The sequence below is a fragment of the Tursiops truncatus genome, chromosome 4 (assembly GCF_011762595.2).
Source record: "Tursiops truncatus isolate mTurTru1 chromosome 4, mTurTru1.mat.Y, whole genome shotgun sequence".
Lineage (NCBI taxonomy): Eukaryota > Metazoa > Chordata > Mammalia > Artiodactyla > Delphinidae > Tursiops > Tursiops truncatus.
In genome coordinates, this window is record NC_047037.1 from 28512699 (window position 1) to 28529372 (window position 16674).

The 16674-nt window shown below is 39.6% G+C and overlaps 1 protein-coding gene across 4 annotated transcripts in view; it reads left to right on the forward strand.

Moving 5' to 3' along the window:
• Positions 1 to 4402: 4402 nt before the first annotated feature.
• The window catches only part of CEP70 (centrosomal protein 70), a 79794-nt gene continuing 67522 nt past the window's right edge, over positions 4403 to 16674 (forward strand). For 2 of the 4 annotated variants that reach the window (XM_033855359.2, XM_033855355.2), the window contains exons 1-3: positions 4403 to 4530; positions 6122 to 6220; positions 6905 to 7007. Coding sequence is in view for 2 of the 4 variants with exons in the window: in XM_033855355.2 (XP_033711246.1) it covers positions 6999 to 7007 (9 nt within the window). In the remaining 2 variants the exon portion in view is untranslated. The remainder of the gene's footprint in view (positions 4531 to 6121; positions 6221 to 6904; positions 7008 to 16674) is intronic. The other 2 variants (XM_073803785.1, XM_033855357.2) reach the window with 1 other exon arrangement.

The window sequence follows — 16674 nt, forward strand, 5'->3', positions numbered from 1 at the left end:
AAATGAAAGTGCTTAGCCCAGAGCCTGACACATTGTAAGGGCTCAATTCATTTAACTGTTGTTATGCTGTATGGATTCTTAAGCATTTGTTATTAATATATTTACCTGAGCTGTTTGCTTATTGTCTTTCATACTGGAAAATGGCTACTGAAGGTGAATGCTGCTGTATAAATCTGACTCAGATTTAACAATATAGTTCAACACTGTATTGAGCACCTACTATGTGCCAGGGACTAAGCTAGGTACTGGAAAAAGATTAGTGAGGTATGATCCATGTCCCCATAGATCATACCTCCCCAGGGGAGGCAGAGCAAATGTATTAGTGTAATAAAGGATTCTAAGTCTAAAAGACTTGTGAGTCGAAGAATCTGCAAGAATTCTTCACCAAATGCCATTCATATTTGCTATACTTCTTATTGTGGGGAGGCACCTGATAGTTCTATACTCAGGAGAAAATTTGAGAATCAGTTTAGAAATTTAGAAATAGATCTATTTTAATTGCTAATGTAGGCTATAAATTACACTGCGGGGACTTCCCTGATGGTCCAGTGGCTAAGACTCTGCGCTCCCAATCAAGGAGCCCGGGTTTGATCCCTGGTCAGGGAACTAGATCCCACATGCCGCAACTAAGAGTTCACAAGCCGCAACTAAAATATCCCTCATGCTGCAACAAAGATCATGCACACGGCAACAAAGATCCCACGTGTTGCAACTAAGACCCGATGCAGCCATATTAAATACATACATACATAAAACCTTAAAAAAATTATACTGGGAAGTCAAAACACAGAGGAAAGCAGTACGACGAAATGAAGATAGGCTTTGGATCTCAGCTTAAATGTCATCTCCTCAGGGAGGTCTCCTGTATGTAACCCTATTCTCTTCCTTCATAACAATTATTATAATTATATGCTTATTTGTATTCCGTATTTCTCTTGCCAACTATACTGTAAGCTCCATGAGGGTGGGTTTACTCACCACCGTAGAACGTATCTAGTTCAATCCGTGGTACGTAACAGGTGCTTAATAAGTTTTTGTAAATGAACGAATGTTAAATGAGTGTTAGAACCATTAGAATCCTGGTGGGTAGATGAGGTCCACAGAAGACTCTTGAGACCAGTGCAGCAGGATGCTGACCTAAAGGCTGAACTTGTGTGCAGGGCCCTTTCCTTTTCTGGCAGAGAGATGCTAGAAAAGCCTTAGGGGTTCAGAAGAAGGGATTCCTTTGGAGGACAGTGCTCTAGAGCTTCCTCCCCTCCCCTTGCTACATACAAAATCCAGGAGTGATGGGAGAGAGGTTCTATTGTTAGGAATTAGAGAATAAACAGCCTTTTTTGCTTTGAAGATTGTGAAGGATACTGGTGATCATCCGTCTAGCGTCCATTTTCCTCTTGATCCTTACAGAACTCCAATTTTACCCAAGTAGCCATGTTTCCTTCTTGTAATCCATGTGACTCAAGGAGCACCCACCCCAGAGGGTAAACTTTTCCTTGGTAACTTGGTAAACTTGATATCCTGTACTTTCCAATAACTTGTCTTGGTAACTTGTTGAACCACTGCATCAAACAAGTCCAAAGTCTATCTTGCCCCTGGACTTCCTGTTATGTGAGATAATCAATTTCCTTATTGCTTAAGAAGACAGTTTGAATCAGATTTTTTTTTAAAATCAGATTTTGTATTCTATTTGCAGGCAAATAATCCTAATTGACCAATGATGTTTGGCCTCCTAGCTATAATTAGGGCAGCTACACTCAGAAAAGTGGGTAAGTCACCATATTACCCTGGAAAAGTCAAGCAGTGAGACTGTTTGTGTTCCAAGTGTTAAAAATGAAAATCTGCCAACCAGGCTAGTGTGAATAGCTAAGTATGGAAAGGGCAGGGGGTGGCGGTGGGGTGAGGACATGTTTGCATGGGGCAGACAGACACAGAGATCAAACTCATAGTGGCTCCAGCTGCCTGGAAGAAGGCTGAGTATGGGCCTGAAAGTTGAACCCTAAAAGCTGTGACCCTGAGACCTCCTTGTGAGAGACACCATGCCCTCCGTGGGAGATCCCTGTTGGCCTTTGTGGGACCTGCTGTGCTACAGACTTGCATCATTTGACCAATTGGAAAGTACAGGTTGCGAACAGTGACATCGTGTGGCTATCAGATGGAATGACAAAGGCCACCAGGCCTTCCCTTCAGGTGTGTCACAGCTGGATTTTCCTTTGGGAATTTTTGGATCGCTTAACCTGCTATAAGTTTTTGAAAAAGGTGGGAAGGGGCCCTATTTGTAGATTCTGAATTTATTAAGGTGATACAGAGAGGATTGAGATGATTTCCTTTTGTGGAGAAAAAGAACACTGATCATATTTGTACACTGTGGAGCCCTCCCCCCGCCTTTTTTTTGGTTTTTTTTTTTACAGTTTTTACTTATATATCAGGATGCAAGAAAGTTAGGCTTGAAAAGACCCAAACAAAAGCCTTTTCATTTTATACTCCTTTTGAAAACTCATCTATGGTTCCCCATCGCCTCCAGTACAAAGTCCCAGCTCCTTAGCACACCTGCTAAAGGCCTTCCTTCTCTGATTCTCCAATGATTCAACATGCTCCTCAGCTTCCTCAGGAAGCCCATTATATTGGCCAATGCTTTGGGAGTTAGGTTTTTGGGGAGGGCAGATATGAGCTGTACCAAAGAAGTCTAGGTTTAATTACAGAAAGATAAAAAAAAAAGTAAGGTTTACTGAGAACTTGTGAACTAGGCATTATAATAACGTGCTTTGGAGTTATTATCTTAATTTGCACATGAAGTTTTCTCTAAATACTGATAGGGACAGAGTAAACGGCCAAAGTAGGTGATTAAATAGTTAACTCCACTAGGGAATTGTAAGGAAAAAGTATGGGAGACCCCTGTAAGTTAATGATCACTCAAGAAAGCAGGCTTGCTTAGCAACAAAACCATGCATGCAACAGAAGCATGACTTGCCCCAAAACAAAACAGTGGTGGCATGAGACACACATCCTGCCCAGTGAGGTCAGTAGATTAATGATTCCTAGGACATGCGTCTCTGTGCACACTAAAAACAAAAATATAAGGAAAAGGTGACATTATACTGAAACCCGAGATGATTTATCATATTTTAGTATATGTTACTGCCTTTTTGCTCATTTCCATTGCACCATGACAGTCCCAGTTCAACCATGTGGGGACAAGAAAACTCCTCCACCTGATGTGGAGGTGGAACTGATGATGGAAGCTTGATATCTACTCAAGAATTAGGAAGAAGGTGGTCTTCTTTTTCTTTGATTATAAAACTGTAGCCCACTAAGTTCTCGGAGCGGCATTCCCTTGCCCACCAGCTTGTAAGCCTCGCAAGCGTCCTACTCTAATAAAACACTTCTGATCTATCACTTTGCCTCTCAATGAATTCTTTCTGTGCTGAGACATAAAGAACAGCAGGTCCTTGAACCCCCTCTCCCTCCACGCATTTCTGCCTTTCCTATCTGTATTGCTGGGGAACTCTTCACCGTTCAGAATCATTCTTCTTATGCATCTCTCTAGGTTTGTAGTTCTCTACCTTGGCTGCACATTGGAATCACCTGGGGAGCTTTACAAACTACCAATGCCTAGGTCCTACCCAGCAGATTCTGATATACTTAACTTGGGGTCTGAACATTGTTTCCAAAGCTCCCCAGGTGATTCTAATGTGCAGCCAGGGTAGAGACGCACTGGTCGAGGAAGACTTCAGGGACCTAGGTAAATCCTCCTTTTCTTTCCCTTCTGTGCCCTAGACACCTTTCTCTGATCATGCCTATCACACTGCACCTTAATTTCAGGGTGTATACCTATCTCCCTAACTAGATTTTGAACATCTCCTGCCAGACACTTTTGCATTTTTGGAGCTCCATGTATGGCCTGACACTTCGTGGAGATTTGGAAAATGTTTAATGGGAGGGTAAAACGTCATCAACAAACACTTATTTGCGTCCTCCAAATGCCAGGCGCTGCACCGCTCAGCCAGGTCCTGAACATAGAGAACACGCTGACGTGACCCGCAGGAGCTAGCAGACACGACGTGTGTGTGTGTGTGTGTGTGTGTGTGTGTGTGTGTGTGTGTGTGTGTGTGTGTGTGTGTGTGTGTGTGTGTGTGTGTGTGTGTGTGTGTGTGTGTGTGTGTGTGTGTGTGTGTGTGCGCGCGTGCGATCCAGGTAAGTGAGAGAGACAACTTGAGCCACAGCCTATTTTCAGCTGCAATGGAAGTGCGCAGGCGCAGACGACAAAGCCGGCCCGGCACACACAGGTCTAAGTCAAAGTTAGGCCCCACCCGCAGAAGCGGAGCCAACCAGAGGGCGCGGGGCAGGCCCAGCCTTCCCGGGCGGTCCGAGAAAATCGCTCCGGCGTTTAAGCCAGAGCAGAGGTAGGCCTCTCGACGCGCTCGGGCTCGATTGGCCGGCCTCCCACGGCGTGGTAACGGTCGCAGAGGCGGGGCCGGAGGCCGCTGAGCCGGCGGGGCTGGGCGCGCTGCTGCTGAGCGGCGGCGACTGAGTAAGGTGAGCGGCTCTTGGGGTTTACAGAAGCGGCGGCTGGAGCCCCTGCCTGAGGAATCCCGGGAACTGACCACACCTGCGCCCTGCGAGTGGTCAGACTGACCCTTGCTGGGGTTCCCAGAGAGGAGCAATGAAAATCCCAGTGTAAAGGCCGGGGGGAGCGGGGTGACCTGAGAAACCTGGTTCAAGTCTGGCTTCCCGCCCTTTGTGATCTTTGGCTTCCCATTTAACGTCTCGGCGCCTCAGTTTCTTCATTTGTAGGACACAGCTGGTAATTCTTGCCTTATATGGTGGTTGAGAAGGTTAGATGAGGCAGTGAGTGTGAAGCGTGGAATGATTGCCGGCGCAGCCTGGATTCTGGATAGGTTGTAGTTACTCCGTTCCCAAGCGTCCACTAGGGCCGACCCGCTCCGCTTTGCAGTTGTCAAGGTGTCTGAGAAGGTCGCTTGGCTAGTGAAGGCCCGTAGCAAAAGGTGGGGGCTCCGCGGACGGGTAGAGTAGGTATCTCCTTCTCCGGTTTATTAGGACCATTTCAGAATCGGAGGGCCCTCTTTATGCGGAGCCTAATTTGATTTTATTAAGAAAATCAATGAGGTGAAAATATTGCAAGGCTAAGAGACCCGTAACACGCAGACCAAACAGGTTTTTGTACCACTTTATTTTCTAACCGTGACAATGTTAAACACTGGGCACGCATTACCTCTGTTGGTTTCAGTCCTCTGTATGAGGTTTTGTTTTGTTGTGTTGTTTTACTTTTGGTATTGCCAAGTAGACCCGGGCCTTCCCCGCCCCACTTTGGGGCAGAGGTGGCTGACTAGGGTTTTGCCCGCAGCTTCTGCTTGGAGGCGTGTTCTGACCCTTTATGTAACCTCTCGCGGGGCAGAATGATTTGGTTGAGATGAGATCCAGTACTAATTCCGTTTCCTTATTTGCGGTAGATTCAGTTCTTTTTAGGAACGTTAAACAGCATGTTGGCATATTTTTGGAATAGAGCTTTTGCATTTAATAGACAATAGAGACTTTGAAAGCATTGGATGTTCCATTTATTGCAGTAAAGTGAAATACGTACTTTTGAGAAAGCTAATTGCACATTTTGATGTGACTCACTTGAGAAAGAACAGCTACTGGCCATGCTTTATTTACAGTTCCCCCCCCCAAAGTAGTGAAAAATAATTACATTTTAATTTATGGTGCATGTTACAGGGGCTTCAGACCTATAAAGGGCAAGTTACCAAAGGACTCTTGGGAGATCTCAGTGCAAGGAGATAGAAATGTGTTTTGCTTCTATGCACTTGGCTTTCTATGCTGTGTACAAATGAACTCCAACCCTGCAACTCCTATTCTCACAGTCTTACTTTAGGTGTGTTATGACACTGATTAAAGCAAGCTGCACCTTCTGCTTTGGCTTTGGGAAGCATTGGGTCTCTTCTGACTCAGAGTTCCAGACCTATGTCCTGTTACAGCTTGTAGTGGGGTAAAGGCAGCTGCAAACTATTGGCACATTAATTTCACAGTATGGACTTCTCAAAAGGAGGGCTTGGTCACAGGTGAAATTGTGAAAGTTGTTCTCCCTGCCTTTGCTTTTTGTGTTCAGTGGTATCGTCTGAGAGTACGCCTGCCTGTGAGAATTATTCTACTGCTGCAGACCAGCCAGAGAAAGAGGATTTCACCACCCACGGTCAGAAGGGAAGGGGTAAGGAACTGAAGTAGCACCGACGAATGGGGTCAGAAGGACCAAGACAACTGATGGTTGCAAGGCAAATTTTATTATGCTACAGTGGCAGATTATATAGACTAGAAAAAGGAAGGTTGCCAGATGGTGGTTTACATTATCTACAGACTGTCTCGGCTCAAGGTTAACTTCCCTGGGAGAAAACCCATAAACCCAGAATCATCAAAAATAACCTGCACGTGCAGGGGGGAGACAGCTTTGCTTGTCTCATTTTACATTCTTTCTGATCTCTGGGCCTTGGTGATTTATCTCCCATAGAATGGAACAAGGAGGGGAACAAGTAGGCACAGTCCCTTCGAGCAGCGGCGGCATGCATGGTATGTCTGCAGCTTGCTCTCAAGGCTGACTGCTTCCCACATTCTACCTTTGAAGTCAGAATCAGAACTGATGCTAGATGATGATAGAATTGGACTCCCAGGTAAATGTTTCAACAGAGCGGGGACAGGAAAGATAAGGGGAAAGAAGACAATGGTGAAGGCATGTGGTGGTGAGCATCGGAGTCCATTAGCTAATTCAGTTGTTCCAGCTTCTGTTTAGTGGTTACCACCAGTAAGACAGATGCCTGTTCTGGGAATAACACATGACCATTCTTACTAGGAGATGAACTTTTTAAGATTTGGGTCTCTTTATCTTTTTGAAACTTAGATGAAGATCCAGTTTCAGATATGAGAGTCACTGAGTGATCATTTCATTGAGATCAACTTGAATGACCAGGTGAAAAGTGCAAGAGGACTGTGCTATGACTGAGGTATGTCTGATGTGACAGATAACTCTCTCTGGATGTTGAGAGACTGGAAAGGATCTGCTAATTGTGGAATACTATATGTATATTTTGACCTCCTCATAATCCTATCAGATACTGTATTTTTTTTTTTTTTTTGGCCACACCCCACCACAGCATGTGGGAATCTTAGTTCCCCAACCAGGGATCGAACCTATGCCCCTGCATTGGAAGTTCAGAGGCTTAACCACTGGACTGTCAGGGAAGTCCCTCCTATCAGATTTTTTAAACTCAATTAAGGAAACTGAAGCCCAGAATGGTTAAATAACTTTTTAAGATAACACAGATAGCTGGTCACCAACTCTGATCACCACTTCTGTGTGCCAGGCACTGTTCTATTTGTCCTTTCTATATTAACTTTCCTAATCTTCACAAGAACCTATGAGCTAAGTACTTTTATTATCTTCATTTTATGATAAGGAAATTGAGGCACAGAGATTAGTACTTTCTTGGTTGCGTGGCAGAATCCATGATTCGAACCTAGGCATTCTGGCTATACCAGCCTTCTTTTAGTTAGTATTTCCTTTCCTTTTGCTTTTATTGTTATTTAACAAAATCTTTTTATTAAAAAATGAATTTTTATTATGAAGTCAAACAAAAGAACATACGTAAAAATGTGTAGCTTAATGAATTACTAAAAGACGATACCACCTAGGTCAGGGTGAAGAACCGTGCTAGCTGTGTTAAAACTTTGCTCCATCCCAATTACAACCACTCGTGTACTCCCATTAGTAGCCATTCTTCTGACTTTTATAGTAATTGCTTCCTTGTGTTAAAAAAAGTTTTTTCATAAATCTGTATTCTTCAGCACTATAATGTAGTCTTGTCATTACATTTTTTAAAAAATCTCTTTTAATCTGTAGGTTTTCTCCCTATTCCTTTCTTTTCTTACAATTTCTCTGATGAAGAACTTGGGTCATTTGACGTGTATACCCTACAGTCTGGATTTTGCAGATTGCACACTCATGTACAGTTAATTATGTTTCTCTGCCCTGGGTAATTCCTGTATATTAGTAGCTGGATCCAAGACTGGATCAGACTCAGATTCAATCCCTTTGGTAATTCTCTAGGTGGTGTTTGCCAAGACCATAGGAGGTGTGGAATGTCGCATTGTTTCTCTTTGTGTTTTCAGCACCTGTTTGTACTTGATGCCTATATCTGTTCATTGAAGGTTGCAAAATAGTGGTACTCTATCGTGGCTTTTTTACTTATTAGTTGGAATATTAGTCCTTTATCTATCATTTGAATATGCAGCAGTACAATTCCTTTAGGAAAGGCAGCATAAGTGTTTGATTCTTTCCATTTATTTACCAATTTTTGAGAAAGTGAATCGATTTTTTATCTTCTGAAGACAATTCTTTTTTGTTTTGTTTTTGAGACAATTCTTTTTAAAAATCTAATATCAGTATGAGGTCATAAATTTAAACATTTTACGTGTTTCAGTTCATTGCAATTATTATTATCAAAGCTCATGTGGTCTCATCTTTGGCTGGGGGGAGCCTATTCAAGCCTATCCTTTTGATATGACCCTACTAGTCTTTAATAGCTTCCTTGTTGTCTGATATCTTAAATCAATTCTGTCCCAAATCTGAAATCATCATTTCTTCAAGAAACTCTGTTTTTTTAAAGAAGGAAATAGCATTTCAAGATCATAATCTGTATTCTAGGGATACTGAGTCAGTCACTGTTTGAGGGCTTTCAGTAGACAGGCAGATATAAGTATCCTAGCTCTATCTGTAGACGCACACAGAACTCTTTTCATCTTGTAAAGCTGAAACGTTATACCCGTTAAACAATAACTCACCATCCCCCCAAGACCCTGGCAACCACCATTCTACTTTCTGTATAAGTGGAATCATACAGCATTTGTTTTTTTGAGATTAGCTAATGTCCTTAAAGTTCATCCATGTTGTAGCATATGTAAACATTTCCTTCCTGTTTAAGGATGAATAATATTCCACTGTATGGATATACCATATATTGCTTATCCATTCATCTCTTGTTGGAACTTGGGTTGCTTCCACATTTTAGCTATTGTGAATAGTGCTGCTGTGAACATGGATGTACAAATATCTCTTCAAGACCCTGCTTTCAATTCTTTTGAATATACCCAGAAGTAGAATTGCTGAATCGTAAGGGCAGTTCTACATTTAGATTTTTGAAGAACCACCATGCTATTTTTCACAGCAGGTGTACCATTTGACATTCCTACCAACAGTGCACAAGGGTTTCAATTTTTCCACATGCTCACCAACATCCTCACTCTCTGTTTTTTTGATAGTAGCCATCCTAATGGGTATGAGGTGGTATCTCGTTGTAGTTTTGATTTGCATTTACCTAATGGGTAGTGATATTGAAATCTTTTCATGTGTTTATGGGCATTTTTATATATTCTTTAGATAAGTGCAAGTTCCTTGCCCATTTTTTAATCAGAATTTTTGTTGTTGAGTTTCAGGAATTCTCTATATATTCTGGGTATTAATCCCTTATCACAAATGATTTGCAAATATTTTCTCCCATTCCATGGATTGCCTGTTTACTCTGTTGACAATATGTTTTGATGCACAAAAGTTTTAAATTTTTGTGAAGTCCAATTTGTCTGTTTTTACATTTGTTGCCTGCGCCTTTCCTGTCATATCCATGAAAGCATTGCCAAATCCAGGATTGTGAAGCTTTTACCCTATGTTTTCTTCTAAGAGTTTGATAGTTTTGGCTCTTACATTTAGATCTTTGATCCATTTTGAGTTAATTTTTTTTTTTTTTTGTGGTGCACGGGCCTCTCACTGTTCTGGCCTCTCCCGCTGTGGAGCACAGGCTCCAGACGTGCAGGCTCAGTGGCCATGGCTCACGGGCCCAGCCGCTCCACAGCATGTGGGATCTTCCCGGACCGGGGCACGAACCCATGTCCCCCGCATAGGCAGGCGGACTCTCAACCACTGAGCCACCAGGGAAGCCCCATTTTGAGTTAATTTTTGTGTGTGGTCTTAAGTAAGGCTCCAACTTCATTCTTTTTACAGTTTTCCCAGGAGAGGAAGAGGCTGACCATTCCCCTTTGGATTTTTGGCACTCTTGTTGAAAATCATTTGACAATAAATGTGGGGAATTATATCTGGGCTTTTTATTCTCCTCCATTTGTCTATATGCCAATACCGCTATGTTTTGATTTTTATAGCTTTGCAGTGAGTTTTAAAATCAGGAAGTGTGACTTCTCCAGCTTCTTTCTTCTTTTTCAAGATTGTATTGGCTATTCAGGGTCCCTTGAGATTCCCTATGTATTTTAGGATGGGTTCTCTATTTCTGCAAAAAGTGTCATTGGGATTTTGATGGGGATTACACTGAATCTGTAGATTGCTTTAGTTAGTATTGATGTCTTAATATTAAGTCTTATGATCCATGAACATAGGATATAGTCCCATTTATTTATGTCTGTTTAATTTCTTTGAGCAATATTTTGTAGTTTTCATCATACAAGGCTTTCACTTCCTTGGTTAAGTTTACTGCCGTTTTTATTCATTTTTATGCTGTTGTAAATGGAGTTGTTAATTTCCTTTTTGGGTTATTCATTGTTAGTGTGTAGAAATGTACCAATTTTTATATGTTGATTTTTGTATCCTGCTACTTTGCTGAATTCATTTATTCTAACAGTTTTCTGTGTGTGTGTGTGTGTGTGTGTGTGTGTGTGTGTGTGTATTCTTTAGGGTTTTCTGCATATAATATCATCTGCACATAGAGGTAATTTTACTTCTTCCTTTCCAATTTGGATGCCTTTTATTTCTATTTCTTGCTTAATTGCTTGGTGAGAACTTCCAATTCTACATGGAATAAAAAGGCCTTTACACAGAAAACTATAAAACACTGATGAAAGAAATGAAAGATGACACAGACAGATGGAGAAATATACTATGTTCTTGGATTGGAATAATCAATATTGTGAAAATGACTGTACTACCCAAAGCAATCTACAGATTCAGTGCAATCCCTATCACATTACCAATGACCTTCTTCACAGAATTAGATCAAAAAATTTTACAATTTGTATGGAAACACAAAAGACCCTGAATAGCCAAAGCAATCTTGAGAAAGAAAAACAGAGCTGGAGGAGCAGGCTCTCCAACTTCAGACTATACTACAAAGCTACAGTAATCAAGACAGTATGGTAGTGGCACAAAAACAGAACTATAGATCAATGGTACAGGATAGAAAGCCCAGAGATAAACCCATGCACCTATGGTCACCTAATCTATGACAGAGGAGGCAAGAATATACAATGGAGAAAAGACAGCCTCTTCAATAATTGGTGCTGGGAAAACTGGACAGCTACATGTAAAAGAATGAAATTAGAACACCATACCTAATGCCATACACAAAAGTTTTCAAAATGGATTAAAGACCTAAATAGACCAGACACTATAAAACTCTTAGAGGAAAACATAGGAAAAACACTCTGACATAAACCACAGCAAGATCTTTTTTGACCCACGTCCTAGAGTAATGAATATAAAAACAAAAATAAACAAATGTGACCTAATTAAACTTAAAAAGCTTTTACACAGCAAAGGAAACCATAAACAAGATGAAAAGACAACCCTCAGAATGGGAAAAAATATTTGCAAACGAAGCAACGGACAAAGGATTAATCTCCGAAATATACAAACAGCTCATGGAGCTCAATATCAAAAAACCAAACAACCCAATCAAAAATTGGGCAGAAGACGTAAATAGACATTTCTCCAAAGGAAACATACAGATGGCCAAGAGGCACATGAAAAGATGGTCAGCGTCACTAAATTATTAGAGAAATGCAAATCAAAACTACAATGAGGTATCACCTCACACCGGTCAGAATGGCCATCATCAAAAAATCTAAAAACAATAAATGCTGGAGAGGGTGTGGAGAAAAGGGAACCCTCTTGCACTGTTGGAGGGAATGTAAATTGATACAGCCACCATGGAGAACAGTATGGAGGTTCCTTAGAAAACTAAATATAGGACTACCATATGATCTAGCAATCCCACTACTGGGCATACAGCCTGAGAAAACCATAATTCAAAATGACACATGTACCCCAATGTTCATTGCAGCACTACTTACAATAGCCAGGACATGGAAACAACCTAAGTGTCCAATGACAGATGAATGGATATAGAAGATGTAGTACTTATGTACAATGGAATATTACTCAGCCATAAAAAGGAACAAAATTGGGTCATTTTTGGAGATGTGGGTGGACCTAGAGTGTGTCATACAGAGTGAAGTAAGTCAGAAAGAGAAAAACAAATATTGTATATTAACTCATATATGGAATCCAGAAAAATGGTACAAATGAACCTATTTCCAGGGCAGAAATAGAGATGTAGTTGTAGAGAATGGATATGTGGACATGGTGGGGGGAAGGGCAGGGTGGGACAAATTGGGAGATTAGGATTGACATAAATACACTACCATGTGTAAAATAGCTAGTGGGAACCTGCTGTATAGCCCAGGGAGCTCAGCTCCATGCTCTGTGATGACCTGGATGGGTGAGAATGGGGTGGAGTGGGAGGGAGGTCCAAGAGGGAGGGGATATATGTATACATATAGCTGATTCACTATGTTGTACACCAGAAACTAACACAACATTGTAAAGCAATTATACTCCAAAAAAAAAAAAAGAAGTGGTGAATGTGGACATCCTTGCCTTGTTCCTCATCTTGGAAAGCTTTCAGTCTTTCACCATTGAGTATGATGTTTACTGTAGCTTTTTTTATATATGGCTTTTGTTGAGTTAGTTTCCTTCTATTCCTAGTTTGTTGAGTGTTTTTATCATGAAAGGGTGTTGGGTTTTGTCAAATGCTTTTTCTGCATCAGTTGAGATGATATTTTTTTTCCTTCATTCCATTAATGTAGTGTAATACGTTGATTTCTTTTCATATGTTGAACTGTTCCTACATTCCAGCTATAACTCCCACTTGGAAATGGTGTGTAATCCTTTTAATATGCTGCTGAATTTGGTTTACTAGTTATTTTGTTGAGGATTTTTGCATTGATGCTTATAAGGAATATTAGTCTTTAGTTTTCTTTTCTTGTATTGTCTTTGTCTGGTTTTGATATTAGGGTAATGCTAACCTCCAGGAATGAGTTAGGAAGTGTTCCCTCCTCTTTAATGTTTTGGAAAAGTTTGAGATGTTTTGGTAGAATTCCTCAGTGAAGCCACCATGTCCAAGGCTTTTCTTTGTTTGGAGTTTTTTGGTTACTGATTCAATCTCCTTACTAGTTATAGGTGTACTGAGATTTTCTATTTCTTTGTGATTCAGTCTTGGTAAGTTTTGTATTTCTAGGAATTTATCCATTTCATTTTGGTTTTCTAATTTGTTGGCATACCATTGTTCATAGTATTGTTTTATAGTTTATATTTCTGTATAATTGATAGTAATGTCCCCACTTTCATTTCTGATTTTAATAATTTGAATCTTCTCTTTTTTTCTGTTCATCTAGCTAAACATTTGTCATTTTTGTTGATCTTTTCAGCTGTCTTTCATTGACTTCCTCTATTGCTTTCCTATTCTCTATTTCCTTTGTTTCTGCTCTAATTAATCTGTATTATTTTCTTTCCTTTGCTAGCTTTAGGTTTAGTTTGTTATTCTTTTTCTAGTTTCTTAAGTTGTAAAGTTAGGTTGTTAATTTGAGACCTTTCACATTTTTTAATGTAAACTTTTATAGCTATAAATTTCCCCCTTAGCACTGCTTTCACTGTGTCCCGTAGGTTTTGTGTTTTCATTTTCATTAATATCTTAAGTATTTTCTAATTTCTCTTGTGATTTCTTCTTTCATCCATTGGTTATTTACAAATGTGTTGTATTTAGTTTCCATAAATTTATGAATTTTTTATTTATGTTATTGACTTCTAACTTCGTCCATTTGTGGTGACTTAATTTGTGGCCTAACTTATAGTGTATCCTGGAAAATGTTCCATGTGCACTTGGAAGACTGTGTATTCTGTAGTTGTTCAGTAGAGTGTTTTTGTTGTTTTTTTTTTTTTTTTTGGCCACACCACACAGCTTGTGGGATCTTAGTTCCCTGACCAGGGATCAAACCCGTGCTCACTGCAGTGGAAGCTCAGAGTCCTAAACACTGGACCACCAGGGAATTCCCAGAGTGTTCTTTATAAATCTGTTAGATCTGGTTGGTTTACTGTGTCACATCCTGTTTCATTACTTTTCTTCCTGTTTCATTACTTTTCTTCTATCTGGTTGTTATATCTATTATTGAGAATGGGGTGTTAAAGTCTCCAACTACTATTGTAGAACTATTTCTTCCTTCAATTCTGTCAATTTTCACTTCATATGTTTTGGTGATCTGTTATTAAGTGCATAAGTGTTTGTAACTGTTATATATTCTTGCTGTATTGAATCTTTTATTAATATGTAATGTCCTTCTTTGTCTCTAGTAACCTTTTTTGATTTAAAGTCTATTTTGTCTGATACTAATATAGCTACCCTTGCTTTCTCTTGGTTATTATTTTCATGGAATATCTTTTACCATCCTTTCACTTTCAACGTCTTTGTGTTGCTGGATCTAAAGTGGGTCCTGTTTTAGATACATGTAGTTGGATTTCTTAAATTCATTCTGCCAATCTGTCAGGAGTTTAACCCACTTACATTTAAAGTGATTACTCATAGGTAGGGATTATTTCTCTCATTTTGCTATTGTTAGTAATATCTTATGGCCTTTTTTTTTTTCTCATTTCCTGTATTACTGTCTTGGTGTTTAGTTGATTTTTTTGTAGTGAAATGTTTTTCTCTTCATTTTTCTCATTTCCTTTTCTATATATTTTATCACTGTTTTCTTTGCAGTTACCATGGAGATTACATTTAACATTATAAATTATAACACTCCCCCACCTCTTTTAGTTGTCGATGTTGCACAATTACATCTTTATACATGTGTGCCCCAAAACATAAATTAATAATTATTTTAAATTAATTTAGTCTCTTATTTATTTTTTATTTTTATTTTTGGCTGCATTGGATCTTCGTTGCTGTGCGTGGGCTTTCTCTAGTTGCGAAGAGCAGGGTCTACTCATCATTGCAGTGCGCAGGCTTCTCCTTGCAGTGGCTTCTCTTGTTGCGGAGCACAGGCTTTAGGTGTGTGGGCTTCAGTAGTTGTGGCTCACAGGCTCTAGAGCGCAGGCTCAGTATTTGTGGTGCACAAGCTTAGTTGCTCTGCGGCATGTGAAATCTTCCCAGACCAGGGCTCAAACCCATGTCCCCTGCATTGGCAGGCAGATTCTTAACCGCTGCACCACCAGGGAAGACCCTAGTCTCCTAAATTAGGTGGAAAATGAGATATGACATTACATACCAAAGTTACAATAATATTAGCTTTTAGACTAGTGATTTTTTAAAAAAAATTATCTATTTCTTAACACATTATTGACTGGAGACTTATTAATGTGTCTTTTATTACCCAAATGTTATTGACTGGAGATGTATCAATATGTTTTTAGAGAGTGATACAATTAACATCACTGTGCCAAGCTGTTAGAACTTAAAATTGATCAAAGGTTCTTTATACAACTTATGATTGTCATTATCATTCACATTTTGCTCCTTTAAGTTTTTGTTCCAATCTTGTGTATATTATAAATGCAATTTTATTATGGTAAAATTTTCAAAAATGACGCATTGTGAAATTTTGAGTGAAGAAGAATTTTTCAATGAATTTATGCAGGTACTTTCTCTGATTTTTCCAAGTGACGTATATACTAGTGTCTCAGAAGATGATAGTTCTTCAGAATATAGTTCTGATTTAGATGATGTGAATATTAGGCCAACAAAAAGACAAAAAACCTTAGTGATTGATTCTGATACAGAAAGTGAAAATGAAGCTCATGGTGCTGGAGAGTGCTCCTTTGCTTCTACAAAAGAGTGGATTGAAGACAACATTTCACGAAAATTAGAAGACTTACAGATGTGTCAGGTGTAACTATTGAGTGTAATAACCCACAAAGTGTTAGTGAAATAACAATTAATTTTTGGTAACTACTTTTTTGAGTTGGTCACTTCTCAGACAAACTTGTATCACCAACAGAATGAAAAATCATATAAAAAGTGTGATAAGTCTTCGAAATGGACTGATGTAACTGATAGTGACATGAAGAAGTTTCTTGGATTAATAATTTTGGTGGGACAAATAAGAAAGTCACACTGGAAAGAATATTGGTTGGTTGATCCCTTACTTGAAACACCTATCTTTCCAAAGATTATGACGAGAAGAAGGTTTGAACAAATAATGACATTTCTTCACTTTAATGATAACTCAGAAACTCCACTTCCTGCAGACAGAATTTCAAAAGTTAAACCTCTTTTGGATTATTTTCTACCAAAATTTCAATCGATCTATAATACCCAAACAAGAACTATCACTTGATGAGGCAATCATAAAGTGGAGAGGACGGCTCAGATTCAAAACCTATAATCCCAAAAAACTTACAAAATATGAAATTTTGGTGAGGATGGTTAGTGAAAGTGAAATCGGATATCTATGCAACCTTGAGATTTACACAGGTGAAGGAAAGAAACTGCAAGAAACAATATTATGGGTCCTACAACCTTATCTTGATTTATGGCACCATATTTACTAAGACAATTATTA